At 47.6% G+C, this 25,005-nt stretch overlaps 1 protein-coding gene across 4 annotated transcripts in view; it reads right to left on the bottom strand.

Moving 5' to 3' along the window:
• Positions 1 to 24,673, bottom strand: part of KCTD15 (potassium channel tetramerization domain containing 15) — a 43,185-nt gene extending 18,512 nt beyond the window's left edge. Inside the window, exons 1-2 of one of the 4 annotated variants that reach the window (XM_063334591.1) lie at positions 24,135 to 24,673; positions 18,325 to 18,500 (exon numbers count right to left, since the gene is read on the bottom strand). In XM_063334591.1, the coding sequence (XP_063190661.1) occupies positions 18,325 to 18,488 (164 nt within the window). In that variant the 5' untranslated portion in view covers positions 18,489 to 18,500; positions 24,135 to 24,673. Of the gene's footprint in view, positions 1 to 18,324; positions 18,501 to 23,725; positions 23,982 to 24,134 lie in introns of those variants that run through there. The other 3 variants (XM_063334589.1, XM_063334592.1, XM_063334590.1) reach the window with 3 other exon arrangements.
• Between the last annotated feature and the right edge of the window lie 332 nt (positions 24,674 to 25,005).

Below are 25,005 nucleotides of genomic sequence, written 5' to 3'. Positions count from 1 at the left end.
TAGCTTCTTGGGCAGGGGAGGAAGCTGTGTGCAAGCACCTACAGACGGCTGCTGATACCCGCACCCCCCCAACACTTGCCACCAAGTTTCCACCACGCAGGGTCCCCGCAGCCCTGTGGAGGTGGGGCCCTGGCAGGGTCCTGCAGGGCGGTAACTCCAGCCCCCAGCCCCGTGGCACACCGCCGCTTTCAGAAACTCACCCAGCTCCATCTTGTAAGCAGCCAGGGCTTTCTGCACCCCAGCTCCCTCTGCAGCACCCTCCCTCTTCCCGAGACCATCACTGGGCCCAGCCATGGCTCTGCACATCACACCCCGCTGCTGGGGGGTTAACGGCACTTTGGGGCAGTTTCTGGGGTGAGGAGGGGTTGCCTTCTGGTTTGAGGCCAGTTTAGCCATTTTCTTGACAGCTCTCTTTTTGAAGAGGAAACTGAAGTTCTTTCGTAATCAATCTGGTTCCAGAGGCTCCATCCAAGAGGAGCACCCAGTATTGTGGCTCACCCAGCAGAGCCCTCCGCTCCCGAGCCCCGCCGCCGGGGGCTGCTGGGGTCCCGTCCCCCCGCGCACCCAGCCAGCCCTGCAACACCGCGTAAGTAAAACTCTCTATCACAACATTGCACTGAAAGTATTAATTTAAGTAATTACATGATTAATATTTAACTGTTCAGTGATATTTTTTGTCATTCATAATTTAGTTGTTTACACTTATTAAAAATTGATTCTGTAGACACTTTTTCTGCCCAATGTCAAATCAGCAGGGAGCGCACATTTCAGCAAACTGTCATTAACATGTGTCTCTCTCCTCATTTTTATGGGAGGAGAGGGGAGGAAGAGAGAAATGCCTGTCTGTGAGTCCTGCAAGCATGGGGGTCTGTGCTCCACTCGGTGCTGCTGTCTGCTGTCCCTCCATGCACCTCCTGCTCCACTAACCAAAGCCCACGCCAGCTCTGCAGCTCTCCCTGTGTTGTACATGGTGGATCTCAGTTGTGCCTGGCTGTTGGGCCTTGCCGTGGAGCTGGATGAGGTGGCGGCAGTTGCGGGAAATGCCGCAGAGAGGAGGAAGAGGGTTGTTTGGAGCCGGGACACCGAGCATGACCTGAACCTGCCCCGCGGGACATGTTAGCAAAGCCTCCCAGGTGTGCGAGCAGAGTCCATCACTGCCGCTGAGCACAAACAGTGCTGCTATCTCTCAAGTATTTGCTCAAGGTGGGTAGGATAGATACTGTTATCTGCTTGGAAGGGAAAAAAATGCTGTGAATTGGAGCAGAGGTGCTTGAGAGACTGAGCGCCTCACGCTGTGCCTGGCACTGCTGCCCACACCGTGTCTGTTGTAAGGCTGCTCCTTGTCCCAGCACCAAAAAGTAACTGCTGGGACAGAACAGCGGGAAGCCGCTGGAGCAGCAGCACCCTGCCCAACCCTGCCACATCCCAGCCGCAGCAGCAGGGTCCGGGGCGGGCATCTTTACAGCAGTGTTTTTTGCATTTCCATTATTTTTACTGTAAAACCAACTGGGTTTGTCCACAAGTTCCCAGCAAAGCAAACCGTAATGGAGAAAGCACCTGCAGCTGCTTTCCCTGGGGGTGTATCTTAAAAAACCCAACCCATCCAAAAAGCAGGCAGAGCTGGCCAGAGGATGATGGGGCTAACCCAGCTGAGCAGCAACGGGGTGTCTTCTGCCTCCTGGCCTGACGGCAGTTTTGAGGGAGAGCCGCTAAAACGTTGTCTCTGCCAGGACGCAGGCTCCCTCATGCCCTATACAGCCAGGAACGTGGCTAAAGGTTGCATCTGGCTGCAGTAGGTTTTCTGATCTGCCTCAATTTAAAACTTCAGCTATAATTAGTGTGAAAGTCCATAAACAAAAGTCTGTTGTATGGTTATACTGTACCTTCACACCCTGTTACCCGACTGGTGATTTTAAGCCCTTTTCCCGACACAGGAAAGCCCCAGCGCAGCTCTGTGCACCCCCGGCCTGGCTGCAGGACAGTGCAGAAACACTGCGGGCTTTGTCCTTACGGCTCCACCACGGTTTCCATTCCCATCAAAGATAGCATCTTGACCACCTCGGATTGCTTCAGGCGTACGCTTGGCTCAGAGGGTGTATGAGCTGGGGAGGATTTTATTGTAAGCATCTTTTAAATCTTTTATTTGTACAGCGATGGGAAAAAGCGTATGTGGGGGAGAGTCCAAGTCATAAATTGGGGGTATAAACTGCTGCTCCACAAACTCTGAAATCCAAGCAGCCATGCGTGCTTTGGGACCAGTTCATGTGCCTGAAGACACAGGGGGGTGCCCCAAAGGGGGTTTCTGGCACAGGTAAGTCCAGATCAGGAACCAGCTTCCAGCCCCAAATGGAGTGCAGGCACCACGCCTGCAGCACTGGGCAGGTCCCGCTCCGCTGGAGCCACCCCGACCACCGACTCCTTCTCCCACCACCCCTACAAGCCCAGGGCGAGCACCCGCCTTTCAGCAGGGCAGCCTCAGACGCCAGCGTCCCACAGGCACTGCCTGGCCCCACGGAGGCACCGCTCAGCCCCTGACCCTTCAATCCTGATGGCACGAGTGAGCAACCACAGATGGGCAAGGACAACACCGACCCGTGAGAACCACATGGAGATACTAAAGCCTGTGACCCCAAAACACCACGCTCAATTTTTAACAAGAAAAGAGCACCAGGTGGTACGGTCTGATCTCAGCAGAGGGACGGAGGAGGTAACTCACAAGGTAATGGGTTTATCCATCTCCAATTCCTATAACCTCCTCTTCCTGCCTTCCAATGCTGATCCTGGGATGCCATAGGAGTTTTTTGAGCCATATGCTCACTTTGCAGTGATTTTGAAGGATATTACACTCATTAACTATTAAGCACCTGAAGGAACCGCAGGATCTATTACCCAGATTTAATACTTCATATTTTGCTGTTCAGACTAGAATATCTATTTTTGCAATAGATCAGAGCTAGTCTATATAATATCAACATGTATTTTTAAAAGTCAATAATCCGTAAAGAACATTATCATCTACCATGCAGAATCATTCTTAGGAAGTTCTGCAAGGAGTTTTTTTTTCTTCTTTTTATACCATCACTAAAAAGCAAAATTAGATATGTAATGGATTTATGTCAAAACAAAGGCATGGACAATTATGTTTTCAGTTCTCTGTTACTATCAATTGAAGTCCACTGGAGCAACAGGTAACAAAATCCGCTGAAATGGAAATTACCGATTATTTCTGAAATACCACAAAGCATTCATGGTAAGGATAAGAGATCCTACAGCTCTTTCTCTTCTGCCTGTTGCTAACAGCCCATCTCCACACTTAAGACACTTTGGTGGGTGCCTTTGATATATAATTTCATGGAAATATGTATGTATTTTTATATTTTGATACATGACACTTTTCAATTTGTAGAGACAGTATTGCCTATATATAAATCAGCAGTTAAGAAAAGAAATCAGAAACACTAATCCCAGGTAGAGAAGCCAGTGTCTTTTCCTGCATTAAAAAGTTCTCTTGCTAGTCAAGAGCCATGCTGGTCCTGCATCCGTGTGGCCAAGCATCCCATCAGGTCTGAGGGAGGAGGAGGAGGAGTGGGCAAACACTTACAATGAGCAGACCAGCGACCAAGGGAATCGAGGCTCCCATGAGCTTTCCTTTCCAGGCTTTTCATTCCCACCAGGTTTACAAGGGTATTAACCCTAAACCCTTCACCTCTTTGGGATGCTGGGATGAGGCCCATCAGCACTGGCCACTCATCCCAAATTAATCAGCAGCACGTTTGCTCCCTGGCGCCTGGCTTCTGCCGCCCGTCTCGCGGGCAGTCGACAGCTCGGGAGCAAAGCGCTGCTTAGCCACGAGTAACGGTGGCAGGATCCAGCCCTCCGTCAGGCTAATGATTTTATTTTGCCTTATAAAAGTAGCGTTTGTATATTCTAGTGTGTTATTTTAACAGCTATAAAAAGACTTGACTAAACAAACAGCTTCTAGTATGTTAATTGCTATATTACAAATCCTTTCATTGCATTCGGCGTATAACCACATTTATAGGCAGGATAAGTAGACACACACAGACAGAACGGCACTCATTCGCTACGCAGATCAGCATCCCACCACATTTATTTAAGCTGTCAGTCACGAAATGCATTTGCTGTGCTTAACAAGGAAAAAATGTAACTTTGAAATACAGGTGCAATTTGCATTTCTCCATTAAAAGTTCCCTAGGCGCCACAGACATGGCTTGTTCACCCTTTGTAACAGGGACGGCGACAAACAGCCTCCCGTTACTTTTTGAGGCGTAACCGTACCGTTTGCATTCACTGCGTGTGGCCGAGCTGCTCTGGAGTACCCAGGACCAGAAGAGAGGCCTTGGCCTTGGTGGGCAGACGCAGATGCACATGATGGAGGGCAGCGCAGCGCAAGGAGATGCTGCAGTTACTGCAGTTCCAGACAGGCCAGTTCTGCCACCCCTATTCCCAACAGGCAGCAACCACCCGGGGAGAGTGCGAAGGGCAGAGTCTGTCTGACTTGCATATTTTTAATAAAAGTAACCAAATAATATTACAATATAACATGAACCCTCAAAACACAGAACTTGTTAGCGGTAGGAGCTAAATATCCTTTCAGTGAAATATGACAAAGCCCAGGTAAGTGCACAGAAAGTCATACGCTGTAGGAAATACCTATCTATTTGGGAATTCCTCTCCTCATTTTAAATTGTGGACTTAACATTTGAAGTTAAAGAAGCAGATGTTAGCTGGATTTCCAATACTGTAATTTTTTCCAGTATGCAGCTCAGGTTACTTTTGCTCTTTTTGTGTCTTTTACTTCATTCTAACTGAACTTTTGTTTAAGTGGTTGAAGATTAAAAATATTAATACAAATTTATGTTGCTAAAAGTATCCTATTTTTACTATGCCATTGTTGCTGCTGCTCTGATTTGAGCCCTGCAATGGTTCTTGGCCTTTCATGTTTTCTCAACAGGATTTACACTAAATTTTGGCCATGAAAATCAACGGAGGAACAAAAGTTCTTTAATTTAAAACAAACTCCTACACTAGCATCTTAGTTTTCCAAAGCGCTGCCCAGTTTCACAAAGGTCCCCGATCCTGCAAGAACTGCATTTCAGTTCAAACTCTGTGGGAGCTGCGGGCACTCAACAGAATTAAGTTGTTAATACCTGAGAAGATGCACAATTCAAATAAAACGTTCCTGCCTATACAAGCCTTTTCTTGCTATTCCCTTAACCACCCCTTCTCCCTCAGTCGTGGTGCTGTGAGGGCCCCAACGAGAACAGGGCTGGACCAAACGCCAGCTCTCCTGCTGCTCACCTGCTCCCTGCAGCTCCAAGTGGGACCCAGCGCAGGACTTTTACTAAGATTTTCAAATCTGACTAGATCCAGACATTACTTCCACTAACATCACCCTTGTACAACTGGGCATGCTGGGAGGTTGGAAAACATGCAGATACTAGTTTTATTTTAATACAAATGGGCTAAATCCTTGCTCATTGAAGTCAAGAGCGAAACTCCTACTGGGATTCAGTGAAGGCAGGGAAAATTTCAAATGTAACTCATTTACCTTTCAGGGTGCGAGCCTGGCCCTCCGCATCCTTTGCATGTGTGGGTGCTGTGAAACCAGTACGTTTCAGCACACAGCAGGAGAAAGAGGGACGGATACTCAAGGGCTGCACAACCTTTTAAAAAGTCTAAATGGTGACAGCTAACACACTCACTTTGGTACCTGCTGCTCGTGCAAACAGATAGAATACTTATGAGCCACAGCCCTTTCCTTCTGATCCCAGGCATACAAAAGCTGAGCGGCTTTTTCCTATGATTCTTTTCTTTATTTCCAGATCCACAGGAAAAAGCTCCCAGACTGGGGCCGCTGGGGCCTCTGCAGCACAGCCCGGTGTGGGATGAGCAGGAGCCCCAGGAGACCTCGGTGCCATGCCAGCCCCCGCTGTGCCAGGACACTCGGCACTGCTGCGACCAGGAACGGTACCAACCTCTCTGGGTAGGGATACCTTAGCTTTCTGCCTAAAAGAAACTGCCCACGCTGCTTGGGCTGTTGGCTGGTATGCCCATTGGCTAAACTAGTAAAGCTCTTCTGTTGCTGAGAATGAGAATATGGAAAAAAACAGCTTATCTTACATTCTTCCTCTATTTGCTTTTCCTTCTGTCCTCCAGTGAGTAAACTACACTGATTTTGCCCACTCACAGAATGTATCGCTGCTGCAATTACACTACTGTACGCCTCCGGTACGGCTCACACCACCGCTCACTCTGGCACAGAGACATTGTAGAGAGCTACAGACGGACTGCAACTGGTTATAATACAAGCATGTATGTGATTGGGAAGTTGCATCCAGTTCTCTCTGTCCGTATTTTTGTTACCACACTTAAAATGATGAATGAGTGATGCTCCTGTTTATTCTTACCTTTGATTAAGCTGTACCCAACATATTTTTCCTGCCTGTTCACTTAAAGAAATGAACATGTCAAGAACGACTTGTTAAAAAGCTATTTTGAAGGGAAAACAGACACCAAAGCCCTTAAATTCACATCAAGTAGGAAGACTTATGTAATAGTTTGCTGGTGAGCCTGCGCCGTTGGCAGAACCGAAGAGGAATTTCCAGTAGGTTTTTTGTTACTGCAGCCGGACGCGAGCCGGGACACAGAGGAAGCGACCCGCCGATGCGTCCGCTGGGAAGAGCCTGGCTCCGCTGCCACATTCCCAAAAAAAGCGGGAGCCCCTGTCAGGGGGCTACGGAGAGGGAACTGGCCCCCAGGAAGGAGACAGCAATGCACCTGCTGCACAGAGGACGCTCGCTTACAAAATTAGGCTTGGCAAAAACTTTTAAATAATAAGAAAACCATTAACTGTTGGACTCTGATGAGGTACTGAAAGCTGAACCTGGCTTTTTTATGTGACTGCAAGAGATTCATTCTTAAATACAATACCATGGTCATGGGTTTGATTCTGGTCCCAGTGAAGTCAAGGCCAAAACATCCTTTGATTTAATTGAAAGCAGAAGCAGGCCCCCGCTTTAACCCTCGCATCTGCAAACAGAATATAACTGGATATGAGCAGAAGAGGAAATATGTTTGGAACTGGTTACAAATCCATTCTTCGATTTTTTTTTTTTTTCTCCCTCTGCAAGATTAAAAAGTGGTCATTGAATTTTTTCCCTCATTCAACACAAGTGTTAAGTACTACTGGCCCAAATTCAGCCCTCATTCCCTCCCAGACAACCTCCGCACAAGCAGAGGACTCAGTTTCCCTCTATTGTCATCTACTGGTTCCCATGGAGTTCCACTAGCAAATTTGTCCGTTATATTGTATGTCACTTTCGCAACAGCAGAATTCAGGCAGCAGTCTCCTGGAAGGCACACCACATTCCCCAAATGCCAAACCTGCAGCCTTTGGTGTAAATCGCACCAGTACAACTTGTTAGCATAACACAGTATGACACCAAAAAGGTTAAAAAGAGTCCCTGGTTTTCACTGTCCGCTTTCTCAAGAGAGATTTGCTGCTGCAAAAGCTTCTACCAGATCTAAACGGATTACCTGCAGCACTGGTGGCATCTGCACTCCATTAGGAGGGAGGCGGAACGGGAGCCTGCCCTTTGGACCAGGATTCCTTCAGCGTTTCAGCTTTACGGTGCAAATCTCAGTTTCCAGGGCTTGCCAACTGATCCCTTCTCAGTCTGAGCAAGAGGAACACTGCAAATGCTGCATAACAGCTTCCCAGCATCCATGTGCAGGACTCCTTTCAGGTTTTGCTTTATGTGGTCCTCAGCAGATGAAAAAGCAGCTACTTTAGCCTTTGAATGCATGCCATAGTGCAGCAGAGTGAAATCACAACGTCCCTGCTCGGCCCGCCTGTCCCGGTGCCCGGCTCTGACAGGCAGGCATGGTCACAGCGACTGCGGCAATACGCAACGCAGTCGTGCCTGCGCGCAAAGCTGACAGCCATCCTGCCTGGCAGAGCTTCAAGGGAGAGCAAATCAGATGAAAACAAAAACCAATCCCCTCGAAAATGTTTACAGGAGTCATTTCTTTTTTAAGCATCAAAAGACTGAAGCAAATGCTGATCACAGCCGATGAGGCGAAGGAGCAGGCAGTTTGGTGAACAGAGAACGGAGATAAGAGTTTGTAACTGGAGTTTAATTCCAGCTCTGCAGCTTCTCTCAGCTATCGAACTCGGTGAGGAGAGCCACCAACCCAGTGTGACTCTGTACCAGCGGAGTTACACCAGGGATGAGAGTGACTGACAGTACTTACCTGTTTCAGTCACCAGATTGTGCATTTAATGTCAGTACAGCACAAGGGAACAAGCCGACGTGCTGCAAGGACTAGGTATACTCATCAATTTATTACATTTCATCTAACAGGGAAGCCTGGCAGAGGCCATGTGGCCAGCAGCAGCCTGGGGCATGAGCCCTGTCTGCTACAGCCGGCATCCTCCACACCACCTTGTTACTCTGTGCCCCAGAAATCCAGCCTCCCTCGCGCTTTCACATATGAATCCTGTGTTTGCATGCCTGCATATTTCTTCTGTTTAAATATGCACTTTGTTCTTAAAGATTTTATTAACCCATGAATAGATTAATTATGATTTCAGTTATACAGGTACAAATTTGGAGTAACTCCTCCAAAACCAGCGGAGTCATCTTTGGGAAGGCCACCTGACCAGGAACGGTATGTGCACGCATCTGTAAGTGCAGGATGCTTTGTCTTCATTTGCCTGTTGCTTTTACACCTTCAGATGGAGAATTGAGACCGAGTACCGTGGATACCCAGCAGAAGCACCTTGCTACAACGTTCAGGTTCTCCTAACTCCTCTCCACACATCGCACCAGTATGCATCCCTGGTGTAACTCCACAGACCTCAATAGGGTTACACTAGGGATTATTTTGGCCAGATTTATTATCAGAGCAGTTTTCTAACAATAGGGCTTATTTTGTTTCCATTTAAGCTTATGTTAAAACTCTCATTGACTTCACTGGAAGAGAGATTTGGCCCAACAGACCGACATCCAAACCACCTCCATTCACTTCAGTGAAAGCAGGCAAGGAATTAATAAGGTCCAATGTATTTTTAAATCTTAGATTTCATAAATGATCACAAGCATGTAGGTCACAATATATACACAGAACGACACCTACGACAACCACCAGTGGGATCATTAAAATAATTAAGTTAGGCCTAGAGACAAATTCATTTCATAACATGTTCCTTACAAAACAGATACCCCCTTGCTTCATAATCTAGGGAGTCTGTTTTATAAACTTCCTAAGTAGTTCATGAAATATCCCCCTAAGCAGACCAAGTCTACTTGCCATTGCAGGGTCTTTATAAATCAAAAGACTCCAGTGACATGTATTCAAAGACCAAACATGAAGAGGTAACGCCTCGTCTGCTCCACTGGTAGGGTGGTTAGCTGTGACCTCAGGACACGATTTCCAGTACAAAGCTACCGAATCCGCGTCTTTACATAACTCCTCTCCCTGCCATGAGGGAGCTGGGTGCGCAGCACATGAAGCAGCAATCAATAAAGGAGATTCCCCTTTGCTTTCAGTGTAAAGCTGCTCCACCTGAGCACAGACGCGGTGCTTCACCCCACGCTCGTCGGCAGAAACAGCCTCCACTAGCAGCACGTAAAAGGAGGAGACAGGTTGATTCCACAGCATCCTATAGGCGTGGTTTCTTAAAATATGCTGCTAATGCTTTTCATGACTGATGAAAAATACTTAAATTGTGCTGCTGGCACCAAAGTGCCCTGTCAGGTGAGTGGTAAGTAAAAGTAGCAATGAAAGAAAGAGCAAAGTACTTGACCAACTCACCTCAGAAACTGCTACAGAGTGCTAAACCTATATAAACTAAAAAAAAAAAAAAAGTAGAAGCTGAATTTTTGGTCTCCTTGTCTCAGCTGGCTTCTCTTTCTGAGTTTTAATAAACCAGACTAGTTTTCAACCTGCTGGAAGCAGGAAGGGTGGGAATCACTCATGTGCTAAGTGTAACTCAGCTACAGTCATGTTATCATTGCAGAAGAAGAAAGGGAAGAGCAGAAAAGGAGACACGGTCAGCTGGGATTTGCACCGGAGGAACTGGAGACACTGTTCAATGTTCATCTTCTGGACTCCTCTAGAGGCCGTAAGTGACATCCCTCCTGCCCACAGCCAGGCTGCTCCAGCTGCACGGAGATGCCTGTTCTTCCCTTCGACCAGCTGAGCCCAATAAGGTAATATCTGCATAGGAATGTGCAATTTTCTCAAATTTGGGTTTTTTTGAACAGCCTGTGCCAGGCATAGTACCACAGCCGTAATTTTATTTCTGTAAGTCAGACGAGTGTCGATTTGTTATCTCCTCTCCATGACTAGCTTGGTCTGCCCCTTCCTAAATCCTGGAATACCCATGTATGCCTAGAACTCCACACAACTCAGGCTGTAAATGTATACAGACAAACAATAATTTCCAAAAAAGTGTTCATCAGAGAGTAGCTAGGCAGTATTTTCTTGTACATTTCACCAAATATTCCAAGTAAACACACAAATAATTCATTCATCGGCAGGGCCCCATGTGAGCGCCCAACGACAGCGAGCTCTGCACTCCCGCAGGGCAAAGGCTGCTCTCCCCGCCAGCGCCTGCGGGCAGCCCCGGGCAGCGGCTGTGCCGGGCAAGGCAGCGGTTACCGAGTCCCGCATGGAGTAAACACCTTTATCACAGCAGACAGCTCAGCTCTGTTCTGGCTCCCTACATGCCAGACAGTAGGAGATCCTGGAGAGGTGGACACAGTCGGGTCTGAACAATCAGTTTCCATATAAATTCCTTCCCTTCCGTCTTCCCAAATCCCCGGAGAGAAGGGTTAGGGCTACAGGGACTATTCTCCTTTACCACCAAAGCTACCACTCCAGCTGTGCAACAACAGCCCTGGGTAACACAGGGAAATCTGCAGTTATGGTGTACTTCCATGGGCTGTGCCAGACACTGAATCCAAGATTTTTTCCCATGAGTGAAAGCTAGAGACACGGTATCTAACAGCATCGTTCCCAGCTGTCGTTACATCCCTCTTAGAGATTATTTTTATTTTCCACGGAGGCCAAACATGTGCCCCTCCTCTGGCACTGGTGCCTACACACCTGGGACGGGGGCAACTCCTGCAGCGGCGGCTGTGGCTGGTCCATCTGCGAGGGGAAATGGCTCCTCGCCTCCGCCCACCGCGCTCTGCCCCGCTTGCTGCCGGGCTGGATGCATCCCAGCAGCAGCACCTGATGGTCAGCCCATGCGAACTCGCGCTTCACGCCTTCCCTCAGCTTATCAAAGCACGGCAAGGGCTTGTGCCACCTCAGCCACGCAGCACCATGCAAAACAGCAATGCTGGGCTCTGAGATGGGGAAAGACCGTCTCGTTTTACACTATCTATCTGACTCATCAGCCTGGCAATGGGAGTTCCTTCCCTTGCTCTAGCTCCCGCTCCAGTAAGTGCAACATCCACAGGCAGACGCGGTGGGGGTGGGAGCGGAAGATGGGAAGGGGAAAGGTGCTTTTTAAGGGTTGTTTCCTTAAGGGTTATGATTGTCGAAATTCCCTTGGAAACCAAAGAGAGGTTTGCCCAGTCAACAAACAAATAAGAAAAACTCCAAAGATTTATCTCTACGTTGCAGGTGCATGAAATGAAACCGATCGTGATTTTAATCTCCATGAAAATTCTCATGTTAATTCAGCAAAGGCACTGCATAATAACCAAAACCTCTGGTTTTCGGCTCCTTTACTTGCTGTCATGTGCAGCGCACACCTAATGGCCTTAGCCAAGGGCAGAGCCACGGGGCGCCCTGGCAGGCTCCCCCCTCTGCCCCGAGCTGCCGTCCTGGCGCGCAGCATCACCGCGTGTGCGCAGCGCTCCCACACCCTGCCCACAGCCTGCATCTCCGAGCATCTGTAACGCGCAAGAAAAACACTTGCTCCTGCCTCCTCAGGTGTTTTGCTTTAAAGTCTGTGTACGGTTTAAGTTCACAATACCTATTAAAATTAATGAGCTTTGCGCTGCAGCTCACATGCAGGCACGTTTTGTAGTGCTTTGCCTGAACGTGGGCTGATGGCTCCAACTCAGAAACTCTTTGCCTTTTGGGTAATACACAACAAACAGTTCAGAGCCTGCGAGTGTCAGAGGCTGGTGTCACCCCACAGACAGGGCCCTCAACAACTCCCCTCGGTGGGAAAAGCGGTACCTTACAAAGGGTGAAACGTGCCACGGCAGCACGCTTGCCTATCTCCTTAAAAACGACTTAAACCAGTGGGTCAGCAGGTGCGCAGGGGATGAGAGAGGGATGGAAGAGGGACAAAAGACTACACAGATGCTGGTGGGTGAGCAGCGTGGAATGGCAGCGGCACAGAGAGGTCTGGGAGACGCCCCAGTCAGGACGGATGCTACCAATGCCGCAGTGGGCATGCGGCATGCTGCGGGACGGGGCTGGCAGGAGGCAGCGCCAGGCCAGGATAGCTGGCACCGTTTCTGCTCCAGAGCAGGATTCGGTGCTTCTGCAGCCACCAACAATCTCTGGTTATGAACAAATCTGGTCTTCGCTCCACTTAACCTCCTGCCCAAAGTACAGGTCTTGTTTAAGGACTGATTTACAACCTAACCACCAGCATGGGGCAAGTGACAGAATTTGCTAATTGGACATTGTTTTCTTGTAATAACATCAAGAATACACAGATTTGATGGGAAATCAGGAAATAAATCATGATTAGAGTAACGCTAGATTGATCCTACACGCGCAAGAAATCTAAGATGCTCTCAAGTGTGCTAAGCCTGAACAATTATATATCCTAAATACAAATTACATATCCTAAGCACATCTCAATTAAGAATCCCTCCCAAAAAGTACAAAGCAGGACCTGGTGTGGAGCCCTCAGTGCAAAGGAAGCTGTGGAGAACCTGTCCCGTAGCTCAGTAACAGCTGTGTTTGAGCTTATGGAACCACTGTATCTGGCTGTACGGTGTCAGCAATCGTGTTCTGTCAGGGACAACAGAGGGGTCCTAAAATTTGGAGAAGAGCATTCCCCTGAACTCAGTCCAGCCTGGTGTGACTGCAGAAAAGGGGGGAGAAGCAGAAGATCTCAGGTGTCAATGCTGAGCTCCAGCAACCAGAGAGATGGAGGTGCCGGAGAAAAAGGTAGGGGAACTAAAAATCACAGATACTTGCAGAGTAGCTAGAATGAGAAGGTCATGCTTGGTAAGAGAGCTTGTGTGAGGGTGGGCCTATATAAGAATTACAGTTTGTTTTGACAAGAAACATTCAGAGAAGAAAACATGCGCTTTAGGGCACTCCTTTGTAAATCACCAAAAAAGTCCATGGGTTCAGAGGAAAGTGAGGCAGGGATACAGCTGGAAAACTCCACTATGTCTTGCAACAGCTGAGGTCACATCATTAGTTTCTGAAACAGCTAATAAAGCCTGTGCTGGTTTTCTCAGGAGAATGGAGCCTCCAGAGTGGTAAAGCCCAGGTGCGCCAAGAGCTGAGATCAGGAGGTGCACTACGTTAGCACTGGCCCTGCATGTCTTGGGCCACGGGGCCGAAAAGCTCCATTTTCCTGAAGAGGTAAGAAAACCACCAGAAATATCCAAGAACGGTGGATGCTTTAGGGTACCCTGACAGAGGAACGGTGGGAGCAGAGGGGTCCGGTCTGACAGCGCCTGAACACGGTGCGCTACAAACTGGGGGTGGGTGGGAGCTCCCCAGGGTCTGTGCACCCACACCCTTCCCACCTAGACATCGCCGCCTCGATTAACGTTATTCCTGCTCGCTTTTGTCACGACTAACGCCATGGAAAGCATGATCTTTTATAAACACATTTTGAACAAAAGAACATAGTTATCTTTAATAGAGGGTTGTACAACAAATACTAATTAGCCAAGAATGTAAGGTAAATACATTTACCTTTTATAGCAGAACAACTCACAAAGCGCTCACAGCAATTCTCTGAGATAAAAACACTATTCAGGGCTGCGAAAAGGACAGGCTTCTGATGGAAAATCTGGTTCTGCTTTCTAACGGAAATTCAAACCAGTATCAAAATTTCCAGTGAAATCGTGAAGTTGGGGCTTGCTGGGATTTGGAACTTCTCTTCCACTTGAAGTCAATGAGATGTCTGCCGCTGGACTCGGTGGGAGTGAGCCTGGATGATCTGGCTTTGGGTATTCCTGACTGCACATTAGGAACTTGGACTTCTGGTGTGGGTTTTTCAAATGTAAGAACTGGCTCGCCCCCTTGGATAAATACAATTTGCAACTCACTTTATAGATGTGCTAGAGCTTTTGCAGTCTTTACAATCTGTCATATAAATCCATATTCAAGCGTCAATGTGTGAAGGAGCTGCTTCAGAGGTCCTCTGGGTGAAAACATTAATGGAATTTTTAGAGAAAATGGTCTCAAAGATGAATAATTTGTCTATTTAGCCAGTTAGTTTAGAAATAAGATGTTGATGGTAAGAGTCACTAGACTGAATTCAACAGTATTTTTTGTTTCTACCTGTAACTCACAGCTACCAGCGTTGCAAGTTTGGGTGGGAGACCATGCTGAAAATAAACTACTGAAACTGAGTCTCAGGTCCAGGTAAGACAACATCAGCCTCCTTGCACCTCCAAAGCTTGTTAACTTTAATGGCAATTTTGGCTATGCATGGAAAGCAGCCTCAAGTAGCTACAGGAAGAGGGATTAATAGTATTATTTCGGAGATAATTTCCGTGACCACCATCATTATGCTGTTGTTGATCACAATTTCCTGTATATGTTTCTCATTTTCCTTGTGTTTCACCCTCTGAAAGGCCAGCTTGCTTTCCTCTATGGCGTTTCATTCAAAGAGACACCTGGAAAGGTGTGTGACAGTAGTTTGTAAGGTGAGCGTGAGTGATTCAGAAACCATCTTCGACAGTGGCTGTTGAACCCTCTTCTCCTTTTTCACACCCGTTGTGCACTGCTCAAGTTTTTTCCTTTTTAGATGAGAGAATTTATGTAGCCCATAAAAATTTACAGGAAAGAAGGCGTCAACCCCCTTTAATGCCTAATCTGGCACCTTTACTTATGCACATTTAATCAACGGACAAAAGCTCTTCTCACAGCAGCTGCACTAATACAAACAACATCAAAGACTTTCTCAGAGTTGCTCTGAAACAACTCTGGGACCACTGAAACGCAAGGTTTGGCCTCTGACTTCGCATCACCATCATTCCCTCATGTGAGCAAACCTTCCGGAGCCGGGTCCCTTCTGTGCCCGCGGGCTGGGGAGAGCCGGAGCAGAGCCAGCTGAGGGGGCTGAGCACAGCCAACCCTAACAAATTACAATGAGAAATGTATCACGCTGCCTGCTGTCAGGTGTAATTTATATCATACCAGAGGGGTGACTGGAGAGCAGGTATAGGCAGGAACTGGTCATACCTATACTTGCTCCTGCTGGGCCTGATCTGGCAAGCTGCTGGGAGCTCTTCCCTCCCATCAAAGCTGACGTGAACTGAGTTTGCCCAGGACCCAACAGGATTGGGCCTCCTCAAAATACTACGGAACCGTAAGCATGATCTGATGGTTTATTTTTTTGTTTTCCACCAGCACGTGATGTCTCTGCGTGTGCATACCCTGACTGTATTGACACACATGCGCACAATCTGTATCTGTCCTTAAACATACACGTATGGTATATACTATAAGCTAAAAGCCTACTTAGGATTTTGGAGCACAGAGAAAGAAATAGAGGTTGTAACACAAGTAAACAGGAAGTTTATTCCCACAGCTTTCAGTTTTAGTGAGTGCAAACTGTACTTTATGTGACTGGAGCTAAGATTTAGCAAAGCATTTCAGCACATGCTTAGATCTTTTGCTGAAATACAGTCTAAAAATCTGTTTGCGTTCTTAGATTTGAAGCTCGTGCTCTAACAGAGTTTAATATGCTGTCCAAAATAATGCAGAAAGCTCTGCACGTGGAGGAGTATGGCCATGCCTCTGTATGTGGCCATGCACGTTATCTCTGAGCATAAGCTAGGAGTGCTCTGGCATTATTTCCAGATGTCTGGCGCAAAAAATCTATCTCCTTCCTCCTGCACCTGTGAGACCCGGGATTCCTCTCCCAGCCAGACCACCGCAACGACGCTCTGTGCCTTATGGAAGGCACACACCAGGACAGCAGAGCACCGTCAGGAGCTCCAGCCATCCCCGCGGAAATAACGGCAAGCATTTGCCTTAACTGGGCATGGGGGCAGGCCAGACTCAATGGGGGGAACCCACCAAGGCTACTATGCAGCACTGCAGAAAACCAAATTAAAACCAGAATTTAAAAATAAAAAATTATTAAGGTGTACCATCCGTCCAGCTTCATAATGTATGCAGCCATATGTCCTATGTGGGATGTGGGTGAAGGGTTATCTTTTGCTGTAAAAATATACATGGTTACTATTTAATCTTTTTGATTTACAGGTCTCATCCCGTAAGCTGTTACTCCAGTGATAACTGAAGTTTCAGCAGCTGAAAAAGCATTCAAGCTTCTGAGAAAACACAGCAATATAAACGTAAGACAATACACAGCAAAACATCAGGCAGCACCTGAGCTCTGGTCAGCCACAAGTTTTGTATTTTTAGTTTAAACAAAGTACAAAACTTGAAGAAATGCGCTTTTGTTATTTAGCAAACAGGAAAAAAAAAGGGTTTATTTAGATCAGTGCTGTTCTCTTTAAATAAAATCTGTGATTTTATGTATATTCTCCCAAAGCTTCCGTAACTGAAGTTTTTATTAAGTAAGTCTGATATGGGGCTTATTTTAAAAATAGCGTCAGCAGTGATATTTTAAACTGTGGAAACAGATGTGCTATTCCATTGCAACTGCTGAATCTTCTCTGTATTTTTTTATACTCTGAAGCATTAGCCTGCTTCTCTGTTATAAATCTCTCCCCACTGAAGAGATTTCTTCTCTCTGATTAAAGAAGTACCACACAGACATCATTAAACAGACAGCGTCTAGAAAAATCATATTATTTTGGCCTAGCCATAAAATAGAGGTATTTTAATAATTGTTTCTCTTCCGTAGAGAATTTCAGCAGCTCCCTCTCCTTGGAATGAAATCACAGCCATATGCTTTATGACATCAGAGGCATTTCAAGGTGTCTCCATAAATGTCATTTATTGCTTGGGAACCTGCCAAATCTGTGCAAAAATCCCTAGTTCTTTTCAATGAAAAATCTTCAGATGCAACTAGAGCTTTACACTGGTTGTCATACCAAAAAAATGAACCCACCCCTCTACGGAAATACCGGCCATGCAGGTAGCAAGAGCTCTCGCAATGGAACCTGCTGACCTGGGCTCTGGTTTGCTTTTCAGTCATTAGTGCCTCCGTTAAGCAGCGTGCTGGGCACCCTGGCATTGCACATCCACGCGGTACTCGCCCTCCTGGAAAAGCAGCGGTCGGAATGACAAAAAGCTGAACTGCTTTAGCAATCACAACTGTAAATCAAAATCAGGTATGTTTTCACGTAGTGCTCCAATGAATAGGCTTTACCCCTTAAAACCGTGGTCCTTTCCACACTGCCCTCACAGGCCTGATGCTGCCCAGGATCCCCCACCCTTCACAGTGCCCAGTGCCATGCAGGACTGGGGGCCAGGCCAGTCATAAAGAGACTCTATGTCGTGTACACAGATACACTCTCACACCACATCTATTCATAATTTGACATATCTGCAGTCCGCTCTGTGATAATATGGGCCAGATCTAAGAGAATCGTGTCAGCCGTGTCACCAACCTGGCCAGCACAAGGGCTACCCTGAAGCAGGCAGAGGCTCGACCCAACTCGCGGCTGCCCGCAGGCAGAGCTGGGCCGGCCACTGCCCAGAGGGATAGCCACTGGCACCGGGCACTCAGATACCACTGAGCTTAGGATTCTGGCTGGCCGACACAAGCATCCATTAGCCCCAGTGTAACAGAGCCGTTCTGCTTTCTTAAAGGAAGAAAAGAATAATTTTTTTTTCCCTAAACATGAAGGAAAGAAGTTGCTTGGTGCAGTTGGCAATAATTGAGGGCAGCAACCAACAGGTGCTCAAACGTATCGGCAGCGTGCGGAAGATGTTGAGAGGGAAAATGAATAGACTCTCTAAATAATACATAAATTTTACAGGCTTTTTTTCTGTAGAACCCCAGTGAAGTTACAGAATAAATCGGAAACTGAATTATTCATAACTGGTGAATATATAATAAATCGTATTTCGCACTGAAATATTCCTTCCAGGTACATGCCTCTTCCCATGCAATGACCAGCAACGGGCAGCCCGAAAGCACCAAGGTCTTACCTGGAGTCTGGGTACTTCGTCAAGGTAGCCAGGCTGCTGGTGTACATGTGTCCTCCTACATCGATGTGCACGGGAGCGTTGGACTTGGTGAGCTGAGCTGGCAGAGGAATTCCTTGAGCAGCCAGAGGAGAAACCGGGGACCGTGTTAGAGACAGGCGGGACATGCTTCTTCCCTCCTGCAAGGGCAAGGCAAAAAAGAACAGTTTCTCTTAAATGTAGCAGTGCGTTACCTTTCTTTCCAGTGTGATCACAGATCTAATCAGATCATTTTTGCATCTGCCTGATCACATATTCAGCTAACAAATTATTGCCACCACTGTAATTAAGTGTATTTGCATCATTTTCTTCAAAGTACCAGAGGGGAAGAGAAAGATGCTTATTAGCAATAAGAAATCAAGAAAAAAAATTTTTCAAGGTGTCAGCCTCAAGGGGCATAAAACAAACTGCAAAATTCTAATTAAAGGTCGCGGGCTTATGTGTTAGATGTGAAATATCCCCTGACAAACGAATAACCAATTTGTGAATTGGGATTCAGGGGTTTTTGCAAGTTTGTCTCAGTAACGAGACACCTCTAAATTAGTGACTTCCTCAGTACCTACGGCATTTAGTTTATACATGTAGTAAATTTCACATCAAACTAAGATCAGTTTTCCGGTTTATTTTCAATAGCTGTGAAATAAATGGATAATTTTCAGTTAAGCCTTAATACTAAACATAAAGAACTAATAAGCTTTCAAACCGAAAACAATACCTGGAAGCAGTGAAAAGAGGAAGATATATAAACTGACCCATGCTTTCATGACAAGATGCATTAGGAATTACTGTACAACCTGAAATTACAAATTCCACAATCCACCTAATGTTTACTGCCCTAAAAATATTTGAAAATGAGTGAAATTTCTCAATTGAGTCCAAAAATCTTCAGCTGATATACAAAGCAAAAAATACTGAAATGTCTTAAAAATGAACAGGACAAGCACAGCAAAAGGAAATTCCCCAATTCTCTTCTGTAAGAAAAGCACAGCTTATCCTGCATGAAACGTGTGTCTCAAAGCTGATTTCAGTTAAATCGGTATAGAAGGCATACATGTCAAATGGAAAAAAAACCTTTAGAAAAAGTTTAGGAAAACGTCCATCCATTCTCCCCCTTACGGGTAAAGCGACACATGCAAAACATTATAGTTGAAGACATTTCCGAATATAATCTAATTTTCTTGGTATTTTGTTCTGCAAGCAGGCTACCAAGCATCCAGGCTCTGCCTTACATCTGACAAGCACTTTACACGCAGCATTGCGAAGTGAATTCCCCTTTCTCCCGCATTACTTTGACAATGTTTCTCAGAAATCTAAAGCTGGTCTCGCCTTTCTCTTAGCAGCATTTTGCACGAGATGCCTGGCTACGCCACTCGATGAACCCTCTTTGTAAAAACAATCAGCAACCCTCTTTGTAAAAACATATTCTGAGCTACACAGAAAGGGACCAAAAAATCTTAATACATCTGGATGGCTTCACAAAGTCATCACAACATCTTCATTTACTGCATTTCATCCTGGTTAGCTGCTAGGAATCTCCTGCATCTACAGCACAGAAATACATCACCCCATTATGAATCCACATCCTTTTCTCTCCGGAGGCTGGACGGACATCTGCACTGAGCACGAAGCAAATGCCAGCTCTGTCCTAGGACTTCTGTGTCAGCCCATGTGAAATTGGGCATTAACATTTTTACTACAGCACCACCTTCAAGGAAAGTGATTGAATCCTTTCATGACTGGAGACGTTGCTTTCTTGTTTCCCACAAGAGCCTGTTGTGGGCAATCTTCAGTAAATATGTCATACAGCATAAATAAAAGAACTAACTTTTAAAAACAACTTAGTATGTAAGTACCTACAGGATTTTAGCGATGTGTTTACTAATCTGTGGGTGCCTCATCTGTCTGCCAACGCAGACAAAGGCAGGTTTTTTTCTTACCAAAGAGCACTGTAAACTCAGGTTCCCTCTCTGCTCCTTCACTTAAATGAAAGGGTCAGAAGATCCAGGCTGAATGTCAACCCTGGCTTTGTTCAGACCCCAACTATTATCACTAATGATAAAGGTACAGACCTCGCACGGTACAGAGCTGCCTTAGAAATCAATTTCAGGCAGTTTCACAAAACAAGTGCCTAATTAGGGCTCATCTGCACCCCTTGTAACGATTTCCAAATGAAATCAAAGGACTTCCAGTCCTCTGTAAACGCATCTGACATTTAACCATTTGTCTTGAAATACAGACTTCAATTTTAAAATATGCACAGATAGCTAAAGATCAAGTGATCTGAATCTATTTGTGCATATTTAAGCACTGCTGCTATCTTAGGATTTTGTTTAATGTTAGTATACCAGTAAATTCCTTGATCTGTAAAGAGTCTGAGATTCTCAGTGAGGCCATACTCACACAGTAGATATTTAATTTATACTATTCACTGGAGGGACCTTTTGAACAATCCTCTGCTTTTGGCATCTCTCAGCTAGAGCATGTGTTGAAAAAACACTTAATTATAGAAAATCACTGGAAAGCTAAAATAGTTCTCAAACTTTTATGGCTTTTCATACTTATTGAGGGTGCCACTGGCTTTTTGGGGGAAGGGAGGAGAAGGGGAACTACAACACAGGCTTTTCCCCTGGCTGGAGAAGATTCGTGTTTAAAAAAAAAAAGAATCCTACGTTTCTATTGAAGTTGTGGAATTCGGTCATTTTCATATGAGCAGATTATCAAGGGGCATAATTGTTAAGCACTACTTAAAGGGCACCAAAAACACTCCTACTGCTCCAAAAAAATAAATACCCCCTATTTCTTAAGGTACTATAACCCTATTTCTAATGCCTCCTTCCTCTCCTTAATGTAAAAGGCAGCTAAAATTCATCACATTGAGTAATGTACTTATTTTATGCACAAAGCAGAATCCTAAATGTATTTATCCAGTGAAAGTCTTTATGCACATATTTTCTAATACTGATGTGAAAATTAAAACCTTAAGGGTAAATATCGCAGGAACACTAACCAACTTCATTTATTAAACCATGTAAAATAATCCTTGCTCTTTAGTTGCCTACAACAGGATACAGCATCCCAACTAGTGGCACAGGCAATAACCCCGCTCTAATAAGTAACAGAGGAACCTGCTGAAGGCAAAATCAATAGAGCCTGATTCCCAAATTATCTGAATATTTAGTTTTTCAAACATTACACACCAAGATCTTTCAGAGCCAGCTTATCTTTTTCTGCCTTTCTAAGCTAACTGCATAAGTACTGCTTGTAAAAACTATTTGCCCATGCAAAGTGAAATAATCACAATGCCATGCTCATTTACACACAAAATGATTTTGTGTCCCATTGTGCTCACAGTTGTTCAGCTCTCTAGGGGTGATTAAACTAGCTATGCTGCTACAGCTTGAGATGATTTCACTGAATCGTTTCTCCATGAAGTTGCTTCTTTGCTAAGCTGTTATTTTAACCATAAAAGGTAAACAGAAGGCAGTTGTAAGAGCTCCATTCAGCTCCGTGCCCAGGGCTATAACCCTGGGGCAGAGAATGCTGAAAGACTGCAGAATTTTCCAGGGTGTTGCCTTTCTTGCTCTAAAGCCTTCAGGAATACTGTTCATTTAATACACACTCTAGATGATACATTTCAGATCCTACTAAAAGAAAGACTTCAAAAGTGTAAGAACTTTTGGGCGGATGAAGCTTTCCCACCTCTGCACATAGCTCGGGGCCATGGTAACCAATACTGCTGTTGATGTTGGGAAAATACAGGAGAAATAAACTGCAGAGAGCAGAGCAGACAGATAGGGACAAGGGGGGGTGAAAGGTTGCAGGAAAGAAACGGGCAGCAGTCTGGAAGGGATAACGAGAAAAAAGGGGAAAGCATGAAAAAGGAGGCGGCTCTGAAGGAGGGACAAAGTTAAATCAAGGAGCAGGCACTTAAAAGACTACAGATGGGAAGCAAGACTAATTAAGGATGTAAAAGCGCTTTGTTTCTAAAGTTTATTGTTGCCAGGATAAAAATTAATTGAAACTAATGCTGTTATTCACTCGTGCAGTTTAATTCCTTCATGCACATTTAAGACGTGGAATGAAACCGGCAGGTTTAAGGACCTGCCGTACAGCAGCTGGCTCTCCGGGGAGCCGGAGCGGGGGCGGGCCGGGGCCGCTGGACCCCCGGCGCGGCACCCCCGGCCGCCCCCTGGAATGGGTGCTGGGGGAGGCCCGCTCCCCCTCCCCGCGGACCTTTATTCCCTCACCAGCAGACCCGCAGAGCACCAGGGGCAGAACCACCGCGGGCGGCGCCCCCCCCGCCCTCCCCCGGCGCCCCGGGGCGATACCCGGCGGCCGGAGCCACCCGGCGCTGCGCGGCCCCGCCGGCCGTTCCCGCTGCCCGCGGCGCCGGGGGGGGGGCCGGGGGAGCCCGGCTGCCCACTCCGCAATTACCTTTGTCTATCAACGGGGACGGCGACCGCTCGGGTCTGCCGCCAGAGCCACCCGAGACAACGGCTGACGCCGCGGACACAGCGCGGGGGGGCTGCGCACCTCGCGCCCCACGGCCCCGAAAGGAAAAGTCCGTAGACATTTCCGCACACCTCCGCGCTGCCTGGCTCAGCGCCCGGCCGAGGGACACAGGAGATCGTGGCCAAAACTTTTACAGGGGGCGGGGGGGGGGGGGGGGGGGGGAGCTCCCTCTGGAGCTCCGGTTACCGGGGGAAAAAAAAAAAAAAAAAAAGGGAAAAAAAAAAAGGCTTTCTCCTTCCCCCCCCGCCCCCCCGCAGCCCGCCTCTCTCTGGCAGTTTCCCGTCGATTCAGTGCGAGCTGCGCGTCACCCCCATCCTCTCCCTGCTGATGGTCAGGGGAAGCACCGGCAACGCACCCGGTCACTCAACTTCTGCCTTTCCCTCCCCAACGCGCTCTGTGCCCAAAGGTAGCATCCAGCCAAAAAAAAAAAAAAAAAAAAAAAAAGGCACAACATGGCGTCCTTTACTTATTCCCACATAACAAGAAAGGAGATGTCTTAGATGAATGCGAGGGGAAAAAAAGAAAAAAGCCAACCCCGAATCCCCGATCCTGTGCATTTTCCGTGCAGCCAATGGTGGTGAGCATTAGCCAGGCTAATGTATTAATTTTGCAGAAGTGTGCCACATCGCATGCAGGAGCAGAAATGCAAACTATAGCCTAGAGTGGTTTGAAGGCTACCCCAAACCAAGCCTTCCACTCTCACTGGCGCCAGAGTTTCATTCACAGCCCGCCCGTCTTTTTCCATACGCGGCGCTCCCCATTGTCGCCCGCCTTCCCTTTGTGCCGAGCCGCCCCGGGGCCGCGCACCCCCCCCCCCCCCCTCCCCGCTCCCCGCGCCCGACCCCCGCGGTACCATGCGAGAGCGCGGAGCGAACCGCGCTGCCTCCGCCGCGCCGGGGCTGGGCCGTCCTCAGAGCCGGGGCCGGGGCGGCAGCGCGGGCAGCCGGGGCCGCGGGGCTCCGCCGGCGCTGCCCATGCTGGAGCGGAGCGAAACAAAACATACACACGGGGAGAGCGAGCGGGGCGGCTGCCAGCGCGTCCTGTAGCTTTAAAATGAACCCTCCCCTCCGCCGCTTCTCCGCCGGAGCCCAGCGCCGAGTTAGTTTGGAGAACAGGCACTTTCCAAAAAAAAAAACGGGGGGGGGGGGGGAAGGGGGGGGCGGGTTGGAGGGAGCGTGCGGCGCGGTGCGGCGCGATGCCGGCGCGGAGCGGGCGGGGGGGCGCGGAGCCGTCGGCGGGCGCGGAGCCGCCGCCGTCCTTACCTTGGCCAGGGCGGAGATGTGGCAGCCCCCGGGCTGCGGCGGGCGGGGGGCGCCGGGCCGGGGTCACTCTGCGCCGCCGAGCCCGCTGCGGCGGGGATTATTTTTAAAGCTTCTCTCTCTCCGCTCTCGTCCCCCCTCGCTGATTGTTTTTTTGGTGTTTTTGTTTCTGATTCTTTTTCTATTTATTTTGTGTGTGTGTATGTGTGTGTGCGTGAGGGGGGGAAAAAGCCTTTAAATGAAACTGCCGAGGCTGTTATGAGAAGAAAGGCAATAATCCCGTCTCTAAATAACAGAGGGAAGGGAGAAGAGGAGGAAAAAAAGCGAATTCTTGCTCAGGGCTTTGCAAACGCCTGCAGGGCAGAGGATTAGGCTACAATTAGCTCAGCCCTTTGCTCTCGCCCTAGCTAATTTTGCGATGAAAATTGGATATTTTCCCCTCCTTTTGGTGAAGGTCTCCAGATTTATTCCCCCCCCACCCCGGAATAAAATAAAATACAACCCTTGAAAATGAAATGAGGCTGGGAAGGCGGCCGGCGCCCCAGCCCGCGCCCCCGGCGCCGCCGCCGCCCGCAGAGCCCCTCGGCGCGGCGCGGAGGGGCGCGGAGGCGCGGGAGCCCCGCACGGCCCGGCCCGGCCCGGCCCTGCCGGGGGATAACGGTTCGGCGTTGGGGAGGATCAGGCCACTGTCACGTCCTTCAACAGACTTACTGAAAAGAAGAAGGAGGAAAAGAGGGGGGAGGAAGGGGGGGAAAAAAAGCTGATTTTAATCATTGTCATTTGGTCTGATGTAATATTTCCCCAGGCATTTTCAACTAGGCATAAATTTTCAGCTCCCAAATAAGTAACACAGGGCACGTTTCTCACATCTCTG

The sequence above is a fragment of the Chroicocephalus ridibundus genome, chromosome 4 (genome assembly GCF_963924245.1).
Source record: "Chroicocephalus ridibundus chromosome 4, bChrRid1.1, whole genome shotgun sequence".
In the NCBI taxonomy this organism is placed as follows: Eukaryota; Metazoa; Chordata; class Aves; order Charadriiformes; family Laridae; genus Chroicocephalus; species Chroicocephalus ridibundus.
The sequence above is the reverse complement of the archived record's forward strand: the minus strand, read 5'-3'. Positions and strand labels throughout refer to the sequence as shown.